The 23,868-nt window shown below is 40.9% G+C and overlaps 1 protein-coding gene across 1 annotated transcript; it reads right to left on the bottom strand.

Moving 5' to 3' along the window:
* Positions 1-2,252: 2,252 nt before the first annotated feature.
* On the bottom strand, positions 2,253-22,469 carry slc71a1-2 (solute carrier family 71 member 1-2). The gene is made up of 12 exons (XM_086043668.1): positions 22,177-22,469; positions 16,474-16,569; positions 13,471-13,533; positions 12,505-12,632; positions 12,305-12,419; positions 11,640-11,858; positions 11,185-11,298; positions 9,288-9,359; positions 9,069-9,181; positions 7,306-7,403; positions 7,055-7,212; positions 2,253-5,239 (listed from the first exon to the last, which is right to left on the bottom strand). The coding sequence occupies exons 1-12, from the start codon at positions 22,258-22,260 to the stop codon at positions 5,027-5,029; spliced, it is 1,473 nt and encodes a 490-aa protein (XP_085899794.1). The 5' UTR covers positions 22,261-22,469; the 3' UTR covers positions 2,253-5,026.
* Positions 22,470-23,868: the final 1,399 nt, after the last annotated feature.

Here is a 23,868-nt window from a genome sequence, read left to right as displayed (position 1 = left end):
TTCAAATAGTGGCTCAAACTTAAACTGCAGAGGTGTTTGAGAGGCCTTCATTTGCAAAAGCATCACATTTCCTCAAATACAGTATTGGCTCAACATCAGCAACATCATAACTATTTGAAGGAGGCATTCACTGAAGAGGATGCCTTTGTTTGCTAAAGAAAGGATTTCTTTTTCAAATGGTATCTGAAACTCAGTTGCAGACGCATTTATTTGAAGGAAGCATTTATTTTAGAGGTATTGTAAAAAGAAAGTGCCTTATTTCCTCAAATAGTGGTTCATCCCAAACTACAGAACACCCAGCATTTATTTGTAGGAGTTTATTAAAATAATAATAAATAATAAATATAGGCTCAAACTCATAATATATACAGTATTTTAAATTATTAAAAAGGGGAGGTCAACCCCCAAAAATATTTCCAATAATATATTCTCTGCACCTTCACTAATCTAAACATGGCATTCTGATTAACATTGCGTTTGTGGAATATGAGTTAAGCTGCAGCAAGATCCACACATTTTTTTGTCCACATCAAGGGGGCGGCCATTTTGTCACTTCTGTCGACTGAAAATTACAAGCCGGGTTTACATAGAGCCATGTATTCCGCTTAGAAAGGACCCGAATGACCAATCGGAAAGAAAATCTTCCATATAAACGCCCCAATCGAATTAAAACTGAAAATGGAATTTCATTTGAATTCACAGGGGTGGTATATTCTTTTTGCCAAGCGATCAATCATGTAAACAGTTCAAGCGGAACGGCCAGGCTGCGTCTAATCTGCGCATGCTCTGTCTTGACATAAATGCGCAGTGACGTCGTATACGCATTTCAAAATGGCAGTGTCTTACCATAGCTCGTAATTCAGTACACTCACGAAACGATACTTTAAATGTTTTTGAATTATGAAATCTCTTCCGTTAGCATCTCTCCCACGGGTCATGCACGGACGCTTTCTTTTTTTTTTTTTTTTTTTTTTGTGGGACGGACTGACGAAATGTAAGGACAGAAGCGCTTTAAAAGGACGAGGACGGATGAGGTCGAAGGACGATTATTTTTTCAAGGACGGAGCTACAATGATGGAAGGGTGCCCAGATCGTGGACAGCGGGCGGACCGGCAAAATAGGATAAAGTGTCCATTTCTGATCAGAGGTGGCTTTGTTTGAGTAGTGAGTCCTAAGGCACAAAGACACTTCACACACCTTGCCTAATAACATCCACAGTGAAGCATCTTTGAGTGTCCAGAAAAGCTCTATATAACTCTAATGCATTATTCTTAGTTCCTCCTTCGTTTTTTTGTTTATCTTCCCTGGCAACAAGCGTCATGGCAGGAAAATGAATGGTTTGAAAACGCTTGTCAGACTGATGGGTCGAAGCTCGGCCGTGGCTTAACGCTAAAGAGTCTTATTATGAATATTACTCGGATTATCTCACATGTTAACACCTCCCGACAGCTGCTGCTCCTCTCACACACTTTGCTCGCATCAGCACGTTACAGTAACGCACGGCAGCACTGTGTATTCAATAGCGCCACGTTGGACATGCTTAGGTTTACTGGACAGTACACTACATTCTGACAAGTATTTAAGTAGTCACTTATTCATAGGCATATTTTAGAAGAAAAAAAAAAGTTGGTTGCTTTTGTTTCCATGAAGACTTGAGGCACGATCAACTTACACAGCACCACCTACTGGATCTGATTTATTTTCTGACAGGTTTAATTTAATAATGAAAAAGTAAGACTTGGTTTTGAATTCAAATTTTTTTTTTTTTGTGGAGTAAACAAATACTAGTATTTTTTATTTTTTCAATTTATTGCTATAAAAAATGTAACCAGTGCACAGTCATTCAAATATATACTGTACATGAATAAAATTGCTTTTGGTAGCCTTAATTCAAAAATTAAATTTAAATATGTATATTCTAAATCAATTGCATACGCATACCGGTATATATTTTTTAAACTACAAAAAAACTGTCCCTTTTGTAACTTGAGCGGTTTCATTTTGGAATTCTCCATTATGACTTAAAATCAAATTTTCATGGTAATATTTTACACATCATACCTTATGATTATATTATTTTTTCCATTTGTGTGCACACAGTTAAATACGTTATAGTTTTAACTTGCCTGTATCAATTGGCTGACAGCTAATGTATTGCTTTTAGTTATTTTTGAAAAAGCATGACAGAAACAAAAATGTACTCATCAAATGCATGCTTCCTTTGAACACCGCACAAACACAAATGGAAGCACTTGAATTGTACAATAAACCTTTAATAAATAGCTTCATTACTTTTTATTTACATCATAACCACCTCGACGTAAATGTCGCCATTACTCGTTTTCTTGGCTGATTTTAGGCACACAGAGAAAGAAGGGGGAGGGCGGGTGGATTTTCACTTTCAGTTTCGTTGTATGTTCTAATGTGCAATCAGAACCACCCATACAGAGAAAATTAAAAAAAAAAAAAAAAAAAAAAAAAAAAAAAAAAACAGGGGGAGGGAGGCTTCCAAGATCTGTCATAATTTTAGGTCACTTTATACAGCCTGCTCAGACTGAACAGTTTACACTGTGTAGCTCCGAATGTACATTTTGGTCCAGTATATGATGAATAAAAAAAAATGCGTATAACATCCCTTCTTCGATATAACATAAAAAAAAAAAGAATGTTGGACTGCATCAAACACTGGCTGGGGCCTGTCAAGTGGCCCATGCGCTGCAGGTTGTCCAACCGTGCTACATAGTTTGTTTTGAAACGTTCCATGATGACGATGTTTATTTAAAACACAAACTAACCAAAGTGAAATGCTTGTCATGTGAAAGGAGATGGACGTCCCATTTTTATACCATTCCTAAAAAAACCCAAAATGTTTTAAAAGGCTATACATATTTATATAGATAAAAAAATAACTTCCGTCTTAAATCGGCAGCAAAAAAAAAAAAAAAAAAAAAAAAAAGATTAAGACAAAATAAGAACAAAAACAAAACAAAAAGCAATGGCACAAATGTTAACATGGTTGGCGAATGACTGAAATGCACTTGAAACGTTTACAATGACACAAAAACAACAGAGGTTAATGGAGCTTAAGAGGAAATGCAGCCGTAAAACATGATATCTGGTAGCTTAGGAAGCAACTGAAGCTTATGTCAAATCAAAATTTGAATATATTTTTGAGTGACATCGCGCTTGACTGAAACTCGTCCTCGAGAGTGAGGGTTCCCAACCCTAAAATATATCGGGGCTCCATTTTTGGGGGAGCTTACAGACAGTACTGTATATGCTATGGCAACACCTCGTGTAATTGTATGTTTTGAATCTTGTGGTGTTAAAAATATAACCTGTGATGGAGACACAAGGGAGGAAGTGGTTGAAAATGGAAACGCGAGGTTGGAGCTGGGAGATAAGGAAGTGAGGAAGAAAAGCAGAAATTGGGGGGGGGGGGGGGGGGGGGTTATAAAACATGGTGGAGGGAGATTTTGATGATAAATGCAGGAAATTATGTAAAAATTTGAGAAACCAGGCAGGAAGTTGGCCAAAATCGAAACACAAGGCAAGGAGTTGGGGGGTAAAGGCATGAGCTGTGGCTAAAATTGAGACATGACAGGAATTGGAATACAAACAAACAGAAAAATAAAGTGGGAGGGAATTTCGGTCACCAGGTCGGTTGCGGAAAACGCAACTATGTCAGGAAGTGAGGAGGAGGCAAAAAGTGATGCAAAACTGACACACAAGACAAAAAGCGTGTGAAAATAAATACAAAAGGCAGGAAGTGGGGCAATCGAAAAGGCAATGCAGAAAATGGGGAAAATAAAATTGAGAAGGTGGGAAGTTGGGGCAGGGGGGAAGAATGGAGACAAGGCAGAAAAAGTGGGGGGGAAAGAAAGCTTTTTTTGGGGCTCCGATGGGAGCAATATGATCAGATTACAGCGCCTTGTCAGACCGTGGTCGTCATACAGGTTACGTAATACCCATATACATACTGTATTTAATCTAGAAATATCTTAAGTCACTTGAAGGCAACATTTGTTGAATTAAAAAGTGGGCAAAACAACTAAGTGTACAGTGTGTAAAGAGAATGAACAAGCAACAGTAGGGTTGCAAAATTCCAGAAACTTTCAAAAATGGGAATAATCCATGGGAATTAAGAGGGAATTTGTGGGAAAATGACAAAATTCTCTTATTAGGAAACTTAATTGAGGAAAATATATTTGAGCTTCATCCTGACTAAGAGCAGATTTTTGATTTGACTGTGGATGGTGTGATAAACAAGGACTTCTCGGCCATGTTTGCTTGCTCAAGTGTTAAAGTAATGGTTTTGGTTGACATTGACTAAGCATTGCACGTTCTTTACTGAAGCTCAATTCTTCGCCAATTTGCATTTAGATCAGTTGTAAAGGCTGAGTATGAATGGGTCCAAGAACACTGCAGCCATGTGAAAAGGGCAAAAAAGTCACAGATGTCAAAGTATTTGCCTAGATGTGGGTCTGGCCACCACGTAGCTCCGCCCCTGCGTGAAAGAGTTGAGCAAAAATGCAGAGGAAAGCTTGAGTGAAGATGCTTTTTGATTAGCATTTCAAATGGGGAATTAAGTTCATTCCTGAATGGATTTGGTGGATGGGTGACTAATATTTAAGTCAACATTAATGTTCTTGTCCTTCAGACCTGATTGTTCGATAAAATATTTTAAATAATATATCCAAATCATCCTGGTCTTTATTTGTATTCATTTTTAGATGAAAAAAAAAATGAAATATTTACATTTATGATTATTATTTCCCAAATTCCCCAGCTTAACTTCCCATGGAAGTTTCCCAGAAATGTTGCACCCGCTCGCTACCCTAGTAAACAGTGAAAACGAAGACGAAGACGAGAGCTTTGAGCTGATCCGAGTGGTCTCTACAGTGGTCTGCTTTCCTGGGTCCCTGCTAGGTATTTCCTCCTGACTGGCAGCATGTGACGAGTTAGTAACAGATTGAAACCCCAACGCCACTCACACTCACACACAAGTTCAAAAAGTGGTCCATGGTTATACGCTGCTGTCGTCCAGCAGAGGTTCCTTCCCCTCGGCCCCGCTGCCCTGCGGGCTGTGCGAGTGGCTTTGAGCCCCGTTGCTGTGCTTCTTGTAGGCGCCGGGGCGGGCGCCGGGCCCCGTGTGCTCAGGGATAAACAGCGCCACCAGCAGGGAGAGCAGCACTGAGCAGGCGCCAAATAGGAAGGGAGGGCCCGGGATGATGGCGCTCTGAAAGGAAGGTTTGGACGAGGAGACCACAGGAACGTAAGCCATCGGGTGGACGACTAATTGCACGTACACCTCCAATACGCTAGGTGGCAATGTGGCGCCTTGGCGCTTGTTTAGCAAGCTGTTACCATGCATGCAAATTGCAAGAGAGGGGCAGTCCGTCTGAGGGACGTAATGGTCCATCCAGGACATCAGACTAAGCAAGGACAGAATTGGGTTTTCATCCATCCCTGTAATCGTCTCTAACCGGGTCAAGTAACGACCGACGCGTTGTGTGGGGTTCTTTTAAAAAGAAAGACCACTGTTCTCTTCTGCGATACCACAGAGCCGGCTGCCTGCGCAACACTGTAGAGTCCTTGTTATTCTTTTTCATGTGCGCTCATTTGCCGTAACATTGTACTCACAGGCATAGTCTGCCCTCTAGTGGTTCAACACATGGATTACGCCACAGTACGCCCATTTCACTGACGAGGGAAAAGGTTGATTGCGATTTTGTTAACTGTTAACATTTAGTACATACTTTATCCCTTTGCATGCAAAGTATGTCCTTGTCTGGAACATCTCTAGACTATAAAAATCTCTCCAAGCCATCATTCATTCTCATGCAAGCGCCGCCGTACACTTAAATCTATGACCGGGAAGTGGACGTCTTTCATTTTCCTCCTAAAATAACACTTCGTTATTTTTGCAATAATTATTTTTATTGCAAAATAACACAAAAACTGAAGACCTATTGTGTTATAAAGCAAACGTTTTGCAATAAAACGCAATAGTATTCTCGTTAAATATTCTCGTGATGTCCCCTGTCGGGCTCCGTAGTCTGGTGACAAACGGTACTTGTGTTGGCAACTAAATTCTATTTTGGTTAAACAGTCGTAAACAATGCAATCCACTCACTATACTACCAACCGGTAAGCGGATGTGAAAAGGAAATTACTCAGATAATGAGCTTTATTTTTTTTTTGTAATTATGAAACCTCTGCCGTTTGCATCTCTCCACGGCGTCATGCACGGATGCTTTTTTTTTTGTGGGACCTATGAATGTAAGGATGGAAGCGCTTTAAAAGGACGAGGACGGACTGGGTCAGAGGACGATTATTTATATGAATAAGGATGGAGGGACGATGAATAGGGTAAAGTGCCCATCTCTGCAACATGTTTGGTTGGTGTCTATTATGAGTAGACCAACCAAAGGTTCTCAGAATCCCACGCCCGACATTAGACAGGAAGTCAGCCATTTTGATCGAGAAGCGGACATTTTGTAGCTTAGCATTTGTTAACATTCTCTAGGAAACTTGAGAAAATTCAGCCACAGAAGCCAGTTTCACTTAGAAATTACAACAAAATTAAAACTGATATAACAAAGTCCAACCGGACTATAAGACGCAGCACCAGCCCAAAAAAAAAAAACGTCTAAACCGAAAAATACGGTATTTGGTAAGTTTACATCTGGAATTGTAGTAGATAAATAAGCCATCTTTCAAATGATTCATTTATTGTTTCGTTGAAAAATACGCCATGCCCAAAAACAAAAAATGTCTGTCTGTCTGTTTCGGTTTGAAGTATTAATTTTTGGGGTCATTTTGGCAATTTCCTGGGGTCTTTCATGGACGGATGGACTCGTGGCATCAGAGATTTTGCCTGGCCGCTACCAAGTTTGAACGCATGTATACTAAATAGCTGGATGGCACTAACAAGCAAGGCATTTGAGTTTCCAACATACCGTAACGTTTTGATTCACAAAAGAAAGTCACGTTGCGTCCATTTCCGTGAGTCCTTCAAAGAGTGTGATTTGTTTTCCCTGCTAGTGCTCACCTCATCCGTGGGGTTAGCCATATTGGGCTTGCCACCTTTCTCTGAGGCATCTGTGTCCGTCAGCTCCACATGGAAAAGGTAAAAGACAAAGCCGTAGAGTGCAGGACCGAGGCCGTTGCACAGGCCCCGGATCCCCGTAATCATACCCTGGACCACGCCTGCGGGACAAAAAGGGAAACGCGCAGGGGCTGGCTCAGCGCTTGCTGCGTCCTGCGAATAATGACTTGCGGACAAAAGGAGAGCTTGCTCACCTTGTTGGTCGGGGTCGGCATTCCGGGACACAATGGCGCTGATGGCGGGGAACGTGATGCTGGACATGGCTGCTACGGCGCCAGCCGCCCACATCATCCTGCAACACAGGAGGATTATACCATAACATCTGCTAATCAGAAACTTTTATTGGGTGCTCCCAGGCCAGTCGCAGCTACATCAAATTCACAGAGCTATTGTTAACTGCAGAGACCAGTTGAAACCTGTTGCCACTCAAAATAGCAGCACCTATGAACATACATTTACCATGGCCACTGATAGAGAACCTTAAATGGTAGAGAAATGCCTGCTCTCGGGTTTAATGAAATAATCGCATCTGCTGATTTAGACAATGCCTCCCCCTGGTGGTAGACGGCAGAACTACAACAACAACGGCATTTTTTTTTGACTGAAACGGTAAATTATAATAAACTTGGGCCTGTGTGAAAGCCACTTGTTTAAGCTCTCAAATTCTTTGGGATTTATGGTTCCAAGATCTCAAATTCCTTTGGATTTATGGTTCTATCTGCTACAAAGGCTGAGATAATTATTTTGGAGGTGTTGAAACTTCATGTTTCAGAGGGTGATTCCAAAGTTGACCTTAGGCTTTAGGAACATGTTTATTAGCCAGGCACTTTAGGCTTAATGGATATACCCATTAACTAATCGGGGCACAGCGTCTATTAGATCATTTATTGTGCCACATGAAATTCTCTCATAATTCAAGCCAGAGGCTACAGGCCGCAGCACACTAAGCGATGCTTCCATACCCAACTTCGTCCGGACCATCGCAAAAAATGACAGGTAGCCATTCACCCGTGCGTTGGTGATTTGATATATGGACACCCTGGGACTTGAACTGTATGAGCCTGTATCAGGTTCTGAGGCTCCCCATACAATACCGTATTTTGTACTGTACCACTTTTTATGCTCCATAAAAAGATAGGAGTATAGGTCGAAAATACGCAGGTTACTTCAAAATGAGGAAATGGGTGAGAATAAAAACAAAAATTGGGAGTATATCGAGGGGCGGGACTTGCTCTAATTCACTTGAAAATATTTACCACATGCTTTCTATTTCATCCATGGCCATATATAAAATCATAATTATGGTTAAGCTTTGTTATTCAAAATGTGAAACTTATAGTGCATTTTTATTGCTAAGCTGTGGCCGGTTGGGACCTGCTATAAACCAGAAATGAATACAGCATTGCCACAACGTACAACTGCGATTCAAATTTGGAATTGCCCGCTAAACAGTGACGGATTCTTGACCACACAAGAAAAATAGTAGTAGAACTTTACACACTGCTTTAAATTTCAGTCAGGTGCCACCGCATCACAACATGCTGAGAGCGAAAACAGAAGTCAGCAGGCTGTAGAGCATGCAGTAATCAGGCTCCAGAACGCAAAAGAGGCTTATCCGTGCTCATTAGAACACTAAACCATGGAAGACAAATTTAAATCAACTCAACTCCAGACTGTAATATACACTAACATTTGGTTGAATCACACCTTGTTTCTTGCACTGCTTCACTCCCTGACATACAGATTTTGGCCTGTTTTACAGCAGCTTCTCCTCCATTTTTTGCTTAGTGGTGTGCCATGAGATCTTTCCGATGTAAAATAAGTGCCTTGTCTCAATAAAGGGTGGGGAACTATTAGATGGCGGCCAGCTGTTTGCCACTATTCTTGGATCTGAACCCCTCGAATATCTTTGAAAACCTGAAAAAAATTGCAGGGGGTGCTGTTGGCATTTACTGACCAGGGCTGCGAGCCAAAGCCGTACCAGGCCAGCTGGAGGATCTGGAAGCCGAGACCCAGCAGGATGGTATTCTTGTTCCCGATGGATCGCATCAGGATGCCCAGCACTACCGTCTATATGTCTCACACACACACACACAGGGAAGCCATGAGCACACTTCTAACTTGAGTCACATTAACAATAACAACAAAATAATAATAATACAAATTACGGCAGCACCTGAGCTAATATGGATAGGATCCCCACTACTGCGATGAAGGCGGCCACTGTCTCCGACGAGAAGCGGATGACCTGATGAGTGTTTGGATAAAAGAGGTTAGAAGGCTTTGTGTCAATATGCTTTTTGACTTCAGCAACAACAACAATAGAATAGAAGCGTCAACTATTTGATTCAAATAGTTAGGCAACAAACACTACCGTTCGTCACACTTAACTTATTCTATCCCAATTACATATTTTATATGTTATTTCACAGACGGTCTGAAAAAGTCAGGTACTGAATGAGTTTAAAGAGGACACGCAAGGCACTCATGACAAGCATTTTAGACTGGATTGACCAGTTTATCCGACACTACATAAACTAAGTGACTCGGATGAGCTCGATGGAACCTCCAAAGTCAACAAAAGGCTGCTGGTTAACTGATTCTAGCTTTTTCTTTTAACATAATATTGAATAAAACACAGAAATGTCAAATACATTTTTCCAAGCAGATGATAAATAGATTATATATAGATAAAAGCAAAATTAGGCTTTACACAATCAGGGTTGTTGGGACCGTTCAACAACCATCGATACAATCACAAGATGGAGCAATATGTCTGTTTAAATAACTTGTTTACTTACTGTACATATTGTGTACTGTTTACTGAGCATCAACAGTAGGATTTTCAAGAATTTTTGCCAATGTTTATACGTTTTTACTATGCCCGAAGAGAGGAAAGGAATGTGAAGAAAAGAGATGCCACTGAAGAAAAAATGAAAAAGAAAGATAAAGATAGGAAGAAAGAATGACAGAAAGAAAGAAAAAGAATACGAAGAAATCAAATTACTATGCAGACAACACTGTACTATGCAATAATACAATTTTTGAGCGTGGATACAAGCAAATCAGGCGACCGTACAATACACGGGTACAAGGAAACAACTGCATTTGAAGGGCGATTTTGTGGGGGGGAGCGTAGGATATATTCTAAGTGTGCATAATCCTCTCGAAATTACGATCATACATTTTGTGTAAAGTGCTTGTACGGACACTTTGAGATGCCACGTCAAGCCTGTGCTTGCATATTATTTAGGCTATAATGCCATTTCTAAGATTGATGAATGTGATGTGTTAAATAATGTAACAACTAAATGAAATTGGCCCTTATTCCCACTGTACTGAATAAATCGTATGTATGATTATTAAGAATGTTAAAACGGGACTTAAAACCTTGCCTTTACAGTAAAGGGAGGCTCCATGATAGCAACAGTGTGACCTCAAACTATTTCTATTTCGAATGTGGGGAAAAAATGGATATTTGGAACAACTGAAAGGCAAAAAGCGTCATCTGATATGTTGTACTGTATTTGCATTAGGGTTAGACCGATTATCGGCACCAATATTTGGCCTTTTGATGAATATGGGCATCGGCCTTTTTTAAAACTCTGTTGGCCGATGATAAATCAATTTAAAACTGTGGAAATCAAAACAAAGATATGTGAAAGTTTAACATTTCTGTCATTTTGAAATTTTCATTTACTGTAGAAAACTAAATGGAGCTATTGTTTAAGTTTTCTTTATCCTTTTTAAGATATGTTGACAATCCTGGGTGCTCCCTGAAGTTTTTGTTAGAATTTTATAACAGATGTATACTGTCCAAAATTTTTTTTTTTTAAAAATCACCATTATGCAAACCTGAAACACTGTTCAATAAACATGCTTAATTAAAGATGTTCCAACAAAGTTACGAGTAAATTTTATTTATTTAATATCAGTTATCGGCCTCCTTGACTACTAATAATCGGTATCGGCCCTGAAAAAAGCATATCGGTCTATCTCTAATTTGCATTCACAAGCGATGCTCAAGAATCACCTCCAATGATGATGTCAATTGGATGCTGTCAAACCGTTACCTGTCTGAGATAGAGGAAGAAGCTGGAGTACTGGCCCGCCTCAGGGAGGTAGGAGAGAAACACTGTGATGCAGATGAGAAGCACAGTCGAGTCCTGGCCCACTTTGCGCAGAGACTGCAAGGCGATAACATCAATAAAGAATAAACAATAAAGACAGTGCTTAACCATACAAGCCTAATTAGTCGGCTTAGCAGCTAGCACTGACCAACACTTGGGACTAAGCCATAATTCATCAATGCATCCATATGAGATTGGTCATCTTATCATACGTACAAATACTCAATATCAACAATGGATGACATGAGTCAAATAGGCTAAGAATGCGGCATGTAATGTAAAAAGCTTATAGTGAATATAGTGAAAATATGCCATGCATTTACTTTACAAACACATACGTCAATCTTATTTTGTGTGTGTATTAAAAATTCTAGGCCAAGTCGGTGGGGCTGACTCACCGCAAAGGGATCGGCCTGTTCCCAAGAGATGGGCGCGCCCCATGATGCCGGCCTCATCTTCTCTGGAAGTGACTCGGGCACGGCCACCAGGATGAAGCAGATGTCCAGCAGTGCGATGGCCGTGGCCAGGATCACCACCAGGGTGTCGCCGTAGGCCACTGACAGGTAGGCGCCGATGGCCGGGCTGGTGACCAGGCTGGCCGCAAACGTGGCCGACACCTGACGAGGAAGAGGGTGTGGCAAAAAAAAAAAGGTTGGAGTGAATTGTTTGAGAGCCGCAGTCTTTATTGCGGGGGTGGAAACCTGTTTGTTTTGCCCCTCGGTTTCAAAACTATTTATTAGATTTTTATTCCACTTATAACATATTGAATAGCTTAGCCGACACCTAGCAGATACCTTTGCATTGGGACGTTTTCCGCTTTTATTAAAAAAAATAAAAAAAAATAAAAAATAAAACGTTTAAAATATCGTATGAATTTCGTTCCACTTCACGATTGTGAATGAACAATATTTTTCCATACATTTGCTCATACACACTTTGAGCAAGATTTTAATCAAACAGTTTGGCAGGTTTCTGTTTCGCCTTCAGAGGACTCGGTGTTAACTGGCTTTTGCAACTTTGCAAATGGAGAATGTTCTAATAGGATCTCATTGGATTTCCTCACCAAGCCGTATGCCGTGCTCCTCTCGTGCTCCTGCGTGATGTCGGCCACGTAGGCAAAGATGACAGAGAATGTGACTGCAAAGACCCCTGACATGGAGATGACAGCAAAGTACCACCTGGAGAAGGAGGGAAAGGCCGCGTCAAAGCGAGATTGGCGTACGTATGTGCGGCGCCGCCTGACATCCTCATTCACTCACTCACCATGGGCTAATCTTCATCAGCGGGATGGGCGCGCACGTGAAGAAGACGGTGAGCAGCAGGAAGGACTTGCGGCCCCAAACGTCCGACAAGGCTCCGATGAGCGGAGCGCTGAGAAATGATAGCAGGCCCTATGAATGAGGAAAGATGGAATAATAAAGAGATGACGAAGGATGAAAAACTAAAGTGGAGATGAGACAATGGATTTTTGTATATTTTATTACATTTGTAAAGTTCACAAATTAAATCTTTTGTCTAATGGGCTTGATTTTCTTCTAATTAATTTCTCTAACGAGATGAATAGTGTCCAACTATCGATCGAATATTTGTGACAATTACTAACATCTTTGTATTTTTCAACTACTATTGTTTTGTCAGATTTGTATTTGTATGTATTTGAACATTTTTTTAAAAAAATACATTTTTCTTACATCTATGTATTTTTTAAATATTCGTTTTATTTTTTCCAAACAGTTTTGCAGAAAATTATATTCTTCGTCTAATAGTTGTGTATTTTTGTAACTAATATGTTTGTATTGTTCAACTACTATTTTTTGTCAGTTATTTTCATATTATTTTCTGATATTTTTGTTTCATATTTGTGTATTATTTTCCAAATTGTTTGGCTCATACTTTGGGTATTTATTTTGTCTTATATTTGTGTACTTTTCAACCAATATTTTTGCCATTTTTTTAAACACAGCCATACAGTATTTTTCAAGTATTTGTGAATTTGCTTGTGCTATTTCCCCCCCCCCAAATATTTGTTTCCATCTATTCTTTGGGGATTTATATTTTTGTCTTTTCTTCTAATATTTAAGTATTTTTTGTATTTTAGACTTCGTGTCCCTAATGTAGCAAATACCTGATACATTTCCTTAAGCAAAATGGTGATTATTGTGCTCACTATAGTGTAGTGATATGAAATTTTCACACAAACTTGAGCTATTTTGTGTGCATGTTTCCTACCTTGACGCCATGGATGAGGCCATTCATCAGGAATGTGTGGTGGGGGAATGTCTGGTGCAATACCTACAAAACAATACAGAGTTAACACGGTGTAAAGCAACTGGAGATTGTAGTGTGACACAAATACAATAATGGTACATATGAAGGAAGCAAAGAGGAAAGGTGGAGGGGAAAGCGGAGTTCAAATCAATGGTGGCACAGTTCAGAGTCCACACGTTGTTACGTGTGCACATAGTTTGCTTCATCGCTGTTGTACTATCATCTGACTTTTAGGTGCACAAGTCAATCTCAAGGCCTGTGCAAGTACAACGGGTTTAAAGCAATAAAAAAAAAGGAAAATACAATAACAAAAAGTGAAATGAAGTAAAAATGAATAAAATACAAATAAGAAAAAGTAAAATAAGTTCAAAACAAAAAACATGAAAATAATGACATGGTAAAAAATACAAATATAATTTCAATAAATATAACTAAACAAAAATAAATGAGGATGACAACCATTGCTTCAGGCGTTAAAGTAAATTAAATCAATGAAATGAAAATGCATGAAAATGTAATAAACAAGATTGTTGTTGCTGATGGATGCTAATGACAAAAAACGGCTCACTTGCCCTTACACGCCAATTGATTGGCTCACTAAGTGCCAAAACCCAGCAACAAAATATAGCTCTTGTTGGAAGCAGACATGGGACAATGAAAGGACCAACCTGAACAACTAAGCTAAGTTAAACTAACAGAAATTATATGCATGTACCGTAATCACAAGACGGGTCAAGTTTGGTACAAATATTACAGCACCTGCCGTGTTATTCAGAAAAACCTTGCGGACTCTTGTTTTATGTTTACACTGTACAATTTCCCCTCCACTTGCATGGAATACACTCAAAGTAACTGTCATCTACTGCATGTTTGTAGTCACGGGGTGACATTTACAACAAGTGAGACAGCTCCTGCCATGCTCGTCAGAAGATCTCGTTTGACTGCATTCCCTCAATTGCTGACTTCTCTTATACCTGGCAAGGAATTAATTAATTACCGTATTTTCCGGACTATAAGTCGCTCTGGAGCACAAGTCACACCAGCCATAAAATGCATAATAAAGGAGGACACTGGAGTATAATGTTGGGGGGAAATTCCTTTGATAAAATCCAACATCATGAACAGACTGACCAACATTTTAAAATAAAAATAGAATAGAGGCAACAACAGGCTGAACGGTATGCTTACGTTACATTACACAGGGGAAGCCAAGTTGTCTCAGTCGCGTAACGCTAATATTAAATGCTCAAGCTAGCATCTCCGTCACGTAACGCTAATATTAAATGCACGAGCTAGCAAATGAGTAAAACAAATAGACATATTGGGCACCACTCCCAACAACCCCCCCACCACCCGCTGACGGTGAAAAGTTACAGGGCAGGGCCGCGAGTGGTATAGACTTATATGAACACGTCCGTGGCAGAAAAAAGGTTGGGGACCACTGCACTAAAGAAGCCATCCGGACGCTTAGTCTAGAGCGCCCTCTCAGTTCAGTGTGAAAATAACAGGTTGAAATGATATACCGGTAATAATGTGTTAATAATTTCAGACATAAGTCGCACCCCCGGCCAAACTATGAAAAAAACCCCACAACTTATAGTCCAGAAAATACGGTACCTAACTGTCAACAATTGCAGGTTTTCCTCACAAGAAAAATACACAGTCACAAAGCATAGGCTAAATGGTAAAAAAATGGAATTTTTTCCCTCATAACACCACAGGGGGACTTCCGCATGCGCAATTGTGGCCATTTAAGCACATGCTATGATTTTAGTATTTAGCCTACGTTTTACCAATATGTTCGAATGACATTACCGTTTCCGTAATGTAATACGTAATACGTTTGAACGACTTTGCAGTATGTTCAAGCAACATGACTCAGGCAAAAATGTTTACTCCACAATGGCAGTTCCTCACTTCCGTACGTAGCAGTTTGTGTATGAATGCGCTTAGGAGGCCTTTATTACATTTATTATTTGTTACAATACTTTTCTACTGAGCACAGGTTGTCTATATTAAACTAGCTACGAGGTGCTTGCCATGGCTGTCGGCTACGTAAGCAAAAAAAGTTCCATACAATTATATAATTAAGACACTTCGCGCGTCATGCTTTTCAATGAGGAGTGGAGCGTCAATGCTTGAGGCCATCTTCCTCACGCAGGAGGAGGCGTGCCACTTAAGGTGTTTCTCACATATCAGTAGACAGACACCTTAAGCGTATGTATACTTGCCTTTAACACAGAGTTGGTGAGCTCCGTGCACTTTTTCTTTTTTATAAACATCGGTGTTAAAAAATGGCCAAACCACCTTCGTCTGCCGCTGTGATGACATGAGGCAAGCAATGAAGTCAAAAAAATACAAAGGCGTTGATAAACTGTCTACCTGGGCTTTATTGACCGCTTAACGGTTTGACTAAACGCTCGATATCCGGCTAAATATTCGCAGGTAGTCACACGGCGCAAGGGCTTCTCCTACATACATAACATCACACAGAGACGCGAAACGTGCACGTGCGTGTGTGTGATCAAACCTGGAAATACTCATTTGGCGTTCGTTTTTAACGGCCATTTCGCAACTTGAGTCACCACCAGTTCACGCATTGCCCTACTAGCTACCATGGATACCTTGAATAGGCGATCGTGCTGTTGAGAATCTTTAGTTTACACCCAAGTCAATTTTGGCAAGCAGTCGATACAGGACATTTTTGTGACGCCATTTTAAAAAGCACCTGCTTGCTTCAAATACCTGACCCACCATCACTTCTACTGTATATGCAAATGATGGGGTCAGGGGGCTACAATCAAAACCAATCACACCATGTCTATCAGATAAGCTATTTCAATAAAGCAATGGCCTTCACAATACAGCAGGATGAGGTCTTTTCCATTTTTCAATTAGTGGCAGGCATTCACACAAAACGACATGTGCACGCGGCCGTCCAGTGACGTCAGTGGTGGGGCTTACCGTGAGCATCGGGGTAGTGAGCAGACCCCATGCGAAAAATTCCAGGAAGATGACCACCACGGCGTGGTAGACGCTGGGCTCGCCGATTCCCTGAGGCTGCACGGACACATGGAAAGACAGGGGGAAAATAAGTATTTCACTCAATTTAGTCACATTTCATGCCATTTAGCTTGTGCGTGTGTGTGCATGGGTTCAGGTGGGGGTTTGCCTTGAGGGCGACTTTGATCTCTAAATACCAGAAGGATTTAAAAAAAAAAAAAAAAAAGGTAAATAAAAACACATTTGTTAACTAATTCCCTGCCAAAGACAAATTTGTCTTTTCACAGTGCAATCAATTCAACCCCAGGAACTTTTTTTTTCTTCCAATTTTTTTCAAACGTTTGGGTAAAAGAGGATCTGAAAATGTCTGCCAGTGAATGAGTTAATGCTACGTAAAATAATTTTTTAATATAATAAAAGAAATGCTTATTTTTTTTGTGTATTATTCATAATCAGTGCGTATGTAAAATTGTTTATTTTACTAATACTTGATTCAGTATTTACAATGAATCAATACATTCTGTGTGTTAAAATTGAATAAAATAAAAATGAATACATTGTAATCAAAAATGTGTTTAAATAACTAATGATCATTTTTTAAATTTGATTAAATGATAATTAGCCATACATTGTATACAATAAATGTTAAATGTATATCCATGTACATGTACATCCATATTTATGTGATGCTCTCTTCGGACTGCTAACCGACGGTGATATTTTTGTGGCACGCAACCATAGCAACAGCTTAGCTCCTGGTGATTGATAGCTTTTCTTTTGGGTGGGCGTCAAATCCTTGGTTTGTAATGATCTTCGGGAGTCTAAATAAACTTTTTCTGCCTGACTATTGAAGCTAACAATGACACGCGTACAAGGCTCGACGAATGGCAAATTACACTTAGTTATTGAGTCCGTCGGCAATCCGTTGAAGGAGATGCAAAAAAAGGCCTAACCGCTTAATATCTATCCTTCAGGTAAAGCTGCCTTGTCTTGCCTTGAACATTTAAATCACATTATATAGACACTATCAATTACCCTACGTCATCTAGAGACCGTTTCAACTTCTCAGGAATACCCAGAATGCACTGTCCCGCGTACATTTTGGATGTCTTGCTCCGCTACCGCTTCATTTGTCATTATTCAGCGAAGGAGGAAGGACGTTTGCCATGCCTACTACGTGTGGTGTTGTTGGCTTTGCAAATTGAGAGGGGAAAGTGGGAAAATGATTCTACACACTCCCGAAAGTGATCACCAATCGGGGATTTCACGTCCAGAAAAAAAGTGAAAGACGAAGACGACTGTGGCTGGCTGCAATAAACAGAGCCAACCTACCGTGTGTTCGTATTGGTCTTGCTAGTTGCCCTGCTAGTAGTTGATGAGACCGGCCCGGAAACAAAACAAAACCATACCGTCTATACTAGTTTTTAAACTGGGTAGGCGGATTTCAAAATGATCCAACCAGAAAAGAGATTTAATGTCGAGCACGTATCGTGTGTGTGCTCATTTTGGTAGTCGCCCCGCTCCGAGAGTCTCTGTGAACGAAGCACCTTTGCTCCTACAACCTTCCAGTGTTACGGTTCAACTGGTTTCAATATTAACTGGCTCCCGATTCCAGATGTGCCATTAGGGCAATGTCAGCGCAGTCATTTTGGGTTTCCTGTCTGCAGTCTGTCGTCACGGGCTACATCAAAATTGTTCAACTGCATTGTTGTTCGATTCTTCAATAAACACTTGAAACAAAACGTCTCGTTTACAACACCTGAGTGGTTGCAAGAAATTGTAAACATAGTAAAAACTACAAATATAAAAGTAGAAAGCGGTATTTGAACTTGAGGAAAAAAAAATGCAGCAGCGCCTTCAGAGGGAAGGCTCTTCCGCTGGCACAGAATTTGTACTTGCAGGTCTAAATAAATTATCCGGCGAGGGCACAAGTTAATCTGGTGCTCAACGTCCATGTCAACTGGCTTCTGGGAAGCAACTTGACACGGTCACGATCGTGTTGTTTTCATCTTAATTAAACTTCGTACATTACACTGCACCGAAGTCAATGATTACAAGTGCAGGTATGTATAGATGTAAAAAGAAGTGAGGTCAAAAAGAAGCATTAACGTGTATGAAGCAATATTGTAATCGGCTCCACGCTCAGTAAGTACGAAAAGGAAGACGCGCATAACTGCTGTTTGTTTGTCCGATCGCATTGTTTTCATCCATCCATCCATCCATTATCCAAACCGCTTTTCCTCACAAGGGTCGCGGCCATGCTGGAGCCTGGGGCAACATCACTTCAGCAACATTTGTATTTTTATTAACCATTTTGCGAAGATTGAAACTGTCAGGGCGTCACTGCTCATGTATGTTCCGTTTGGGGGCGGTTAAGTGTCCGGGTTGTCAATAAGACAACACAAAGTGCTCGCTTTCCACTCTCGAACTGCAAGGAAGTTGTAACTATTACAAAAAAGTAATAATCAAATCAAACAAGAGCGACATAGGTGACAGCGTTACTCGAACTGCATGATGAAAAGGTACCACTCCTTTCTTTTCTCTACGAGATGTAGTGCTGCAGAAGTTAGAGCTGGTCGCTCAAAAAGTTGTTGTAAGTTCTGATGTATAGGTGGGCGATATATATTGTTATCGATCATCGTCAATCTTGCCTACACGATGTGTAATTTTACATTATCCGGTATTAATACTGCCTCGAAAAGCGACCCAGCCGACGGCCGCAAAGTATGAGGAATTGCTGAAAAATCAGTGTGCATTGACGGCAGAGGAGGAGAAAGTGATAATCATTCGCAGAATCAGCGGGCAGGACCCGGTCACGTGACTCAGTCCGCACTACAGCGGAGCTGTTTCCTCATTTCATGGAGGAGTGTCGAGCGGGGATTTATAGCGAGGCGCGAGTTCACGTCGTCCGTAGTCTGTAAATGGTTTGGAGTTGACAAGACTTGACGTCGGTGGGAATAACATTGTTAGATGTGCCAAAACGGTCACCGTGAAGAGCAATTCTGTTGCACCACGAGTCATATGGATTACGAGGAAAACATGGCGACCGCGCAAGCACGCTAAACAAAAGGTTAAACACGCACACACAGAAAACAGTCGCCGAGTTGAACAAACAAATATAAATGCACGCACCCACTCACGCACACACACACTCAGCACTTAAGCGAGCAAGGCAAACGTGACGTCGTGGATGATCGGTTAACATTCAGCTTACGCGCTTTTAGTCCGCATCATTGATAACTAGCCTGTATTCCCGAGGCATGTTGCACAAACTACGACGGTTTCTTAGTGTGACGCCAGCATACACCCAAACATGAATAAAGTCACAAGTCTACATATAGACTACATATGAAAAACATTTTTTTTTCTCAATCTGATTGCTGTAGTTAACACCTTTTTCTCATTCTGATTGCTGTAGTAACACCTTTTTCTCATTCTGATTCCTCTAGTAGTTGGCAGTGGTACACCAATACCTACTGCAGCTCAAAATGTCAATAACAGCACAGACATTTAAATGACATAAATATTCCCAAAAATCAATGTAAGTCTATATATAATCTTTTGTTTTTTTTGTTAAATATTGTCGTAGAATATTATTATGTTTTGCAGAAGCTTTATTAGCAATTTAAAAGAGATGTTGCTCACAAATGCTGTCTATCCACAATTGGTCTGTGAAGCAAGTGCAGATTTAAAATATTTTTTGTAGAATATCGTCAAATTATCGTTATCGAGTTTTCTTTTTTTAAATATCGACATTTTTTTGGGTCACATCGCCCACCCCTATTCTGATGCCTGTCAACTGGCTTCTGGGAAGCAACTTAACATGATTAACAAGTTGCTAAAGTGATGTTGCCCATGTCGACTAGTCCATGTGCTCTCCCGTGTGATTATGAACGATCGATGAACGATCAGACGGACAAATTGCGTGTCTTCCTTTCAGACTTATTGAGCCGATTACAATTGCTTCAAACAATACAACGCAACTTTATTTATATAGCGCATTTCGTAACAGCTACGGCTGTAACAAAGCACTTTACATGACAATAACAAAATAGCAATAATATACAAGTGAAAGCAATACATTATAACACAAATTATTACATACGTTAGACACGGGAAAACAACCGAAAACCGTCAGTCTTACAGATCGTCAGATCAAAAGACAAAGAATAGAAATGTGTCTTCTAACGGGTTTTAGGTGTGCCTAACATTTACTGGAACGTCCTTCCAAAGGGAAACACTAGCAACAGAAAAAGCCTGATCCCCTCTGAGGCACCGCTTGGTCCTCAGCACCTCAAGCAGCGCCTGGTCCGCAGACCTGAGGCACCGGGAAGGTGTATAGCAGTGGAGGAGCTCAGAGAGCTACGCCAGGGCAAGGCCATTTAAAGATTCGCAAACAAATAGAAGCATTCTAAAATTAACCCTAAAATGCACCGGGTGCCAGGGAAGGGAGGCCAGAATTGGTGTTGTGTGCTCCGTCTTTCGAGCTCCATTTAGGAGGCGAGCAGCAGGATTTTGGACCAATTGGAGACGCTTGAGCGAGGACTGGCCAACTCCAAAATAAAGTGCATTATAGACAGTAATCTAGCCTAGATGTAACAAAGGCATGGATTACTGTGCTGATGAGAAAGGAGGGGCTTTACCTTTGCCAGCTGTCTAAGACCAAAGGCGCTGGACCTAACAACAGCACCATTTTACTGGTCCAATTTAAGATCCCCGTCCAATTTAAACCCCAAGTACTTTTATAATTCTGTAAGTCTTTCAATTCACAGAATGGGCTTGGGTGGATAAGATCAATGTACGTCACGATGGGCAGTGCTTTGTCGGTCAGCAATCCAGCCTCTTTAAGTTTATGTGGGTCCAAATCGCCGATCAAACGCAACTTGTCGGCCTACTACACACTCGCCAGCCCGCTCAAAAGTTTCTTTGTATTTCTCCATCGCAACAGGCGGTCTAAATGCAATAAAAACACGTAGTCGCGTAAAAGAGTTCAAGTGACCACCATACGTGTCCCCAAGGAAAAGGAGGCGTGGCCATCCAAAATGGACGATCGCATGGGTTTTGACAGCCGATGCTTACTAAGCGAACTGGTAGGGACGGTGCGCTTGCTGTGCCATAAACGCGACGGCTCTTTGATCTTTTATTAAGTGGTTGTCAGATTACAAGTTTCACAAAATATTCAAAGTGTAGATAGAAGTCGGTTACGACGTGTCGCGGAACTTGACGTCAGCTACCTAGTATAGATACATGTATTCTATAGCGTCCCCCATCGCTCTCGCTGGTGGGCAAATTTGGTCAAGCTAAATAGTAACAAATGGGGGGTTGCTCGCTTCCGAAAATCAAGCACAGAGAGATAGCGTGAGGCCGCGGAAGGGTTGCATCAGTTAAAAAGTGGGGAAATCCCCAACCGTAGCCGAGTTGACGTGTTAAACCAACGGCCAACATACATCGCTAGGCCCCCGAGCTAGCCATTAGCCGCCTAGCCGTGCTAACGGTTAACATTAACCCCCTTCACACAAATTCCTCATTCAAACGTGGTTACACCCACAGACGTTATTTAAACAAATACAAGCTAAACCGTTTTTTTGCAAGCGACGTCAATTTCCCGAATATATATATATATATATATATATATTTATTTATATATATATATATTTCACTCACACTTCCTCCATCTTTTATGATAATTTTCTTGGCCAGAAGAATGCTGCGGTTGAGCCGCTTCTTCTTCTTTTTCTCCCCCGTCATTGTTCGCTCATGTCCATCCTCGATAGTTAGCGGGTCATCGTGGTGGCGCCTCAATAACAAAACAAGTCGAATGATCCGCTGATGTCGATGGCTAAGCTCATTACACCGAGTGCAAGACAGATAGCAGCGAGCTAACTAACGAGATGATTCCTCATCTCCACCATAGCGACACCACCTCGCTTCGAGCCCTCTTCCGGAACCAAACATGGCCCCGCCCCCTGGCCTATTCAGTCGAGGCCGACCATTGGTCAGTACGGCGAGCCGGCTTCCGATTGGCCGAGCAGAAATCAGTCGGTTCAGTTGGGCCAGTTCATGGCGGGTTCTTTTGGCCCAGTGACGCAGCGGAAATGGCCATATATGGTAAGTATGTTTATTTTCCCTCGAAATGAATTAAGATTCATGTTTGTTCACCTAAAGGTAAACAGAAAGATTTACGGTAACGTGGAGATGCGAAGAGGAGATTAAGGCCTTTAAGGTAGTTTCCTTGTGGCTCACCACAATCTCTTAGTTTACCCTGCGAAAGTTCAAGGGGATTTACAGCAGTCTTATCTTACTGTATTATCGTGTACACGTCAATTTGCCAGTCTTCCTGCCCACTGACATCGCCAGACCCCTTTTACTGTGGCACGCTAAATGTTACATTAAACAAAATTGAAAATATTAACATGAAGCATTGAAGTTGTTACTTCAAATTAATGGGTGTTCATTATTCATTACGTTTTCTAATGAATTATGATTATATAATGAACAGCCAATTATATAATGATCCCATATAGATTTTAATTGGCAAATGCAGTCGTGCACTTCTCGAGGGCATAAGCCCAATCAGCAATTCAACTACTTAGTCAATGCGTGTTCCTTTTACCTTTCAAGAAGGTATCCAATGTAAATAAATACTCACACAAGTCGATTTAATTTTCTCGTCTGTTTTCTTTTCCATCTCTGAAGTTCAGGAATCATACAATGATCAGATCTCGGCAGCTTTTCCATCCTCGCGAATGCTCTCAGACGGGCGAGGGCAGAAAAGGGGCACGGTCTAACGTGCGGCCCTCACATTTATACTGTCTTTAAAATCTAAACATAATGTGGGCTGGTATCCTCCCTGGCTGGCCCTCTCTGTGGGGCCGATCCTCTCCAGCTGGTCCCATGGTCAGATCAGGGCATGCCGACTCTAACACTTTTAACTGATTATGCGATGTCTGTAAATGTGTAATTATCATATTGTTTTTTGGTTAACCTATTGACGAATATAAAGCCGTTTGTATATCCTTCACACCCTTTTTCGGGTTTACAAGCACAGCTTTCGCTGGGGTGCGGAATACTGCTCTCACAATACAGTTTGAGATCTGGTAATATGACACCAAAACAGCTTTGCCTTTCCTTTGTTGTAATGTTCACAACAGTTGTGGAAATATTTAATAATAAATATGTATTCGTATATTCGTTAATATCTCAAGTATAGTAGTTTTGAGTGGGCTGGGGTGTCACTTACATGCGCTTTTCTACCTTGGGTACTCAAAGCGCTTTACACTGTACCTCATCTACCTACTGATGACGCAGCATCAGGAGCAACTGGGGGTTCAGCATCTTGCTCAAGGATACTTCAAC

The sequence above is a fragment of the Filicampus tigris genome, chromosome 10 (assembly GCF_054856515.1).
Source record: "Filicampus tigris isolate MCC_2025a chromosome 10, RoL_Ftig_1.0, whole genome shotgun sequence".
Taxonomy (NCBI): Eukaryota; Metazoa; Chordata; class Actinopteri; order Syngnathiformes; family Syngnathidae; genus Filicampus; species Filicampus tigris.
This window is presented reverse-complemented; position numbering and strand designations above follow the sequence as displayed.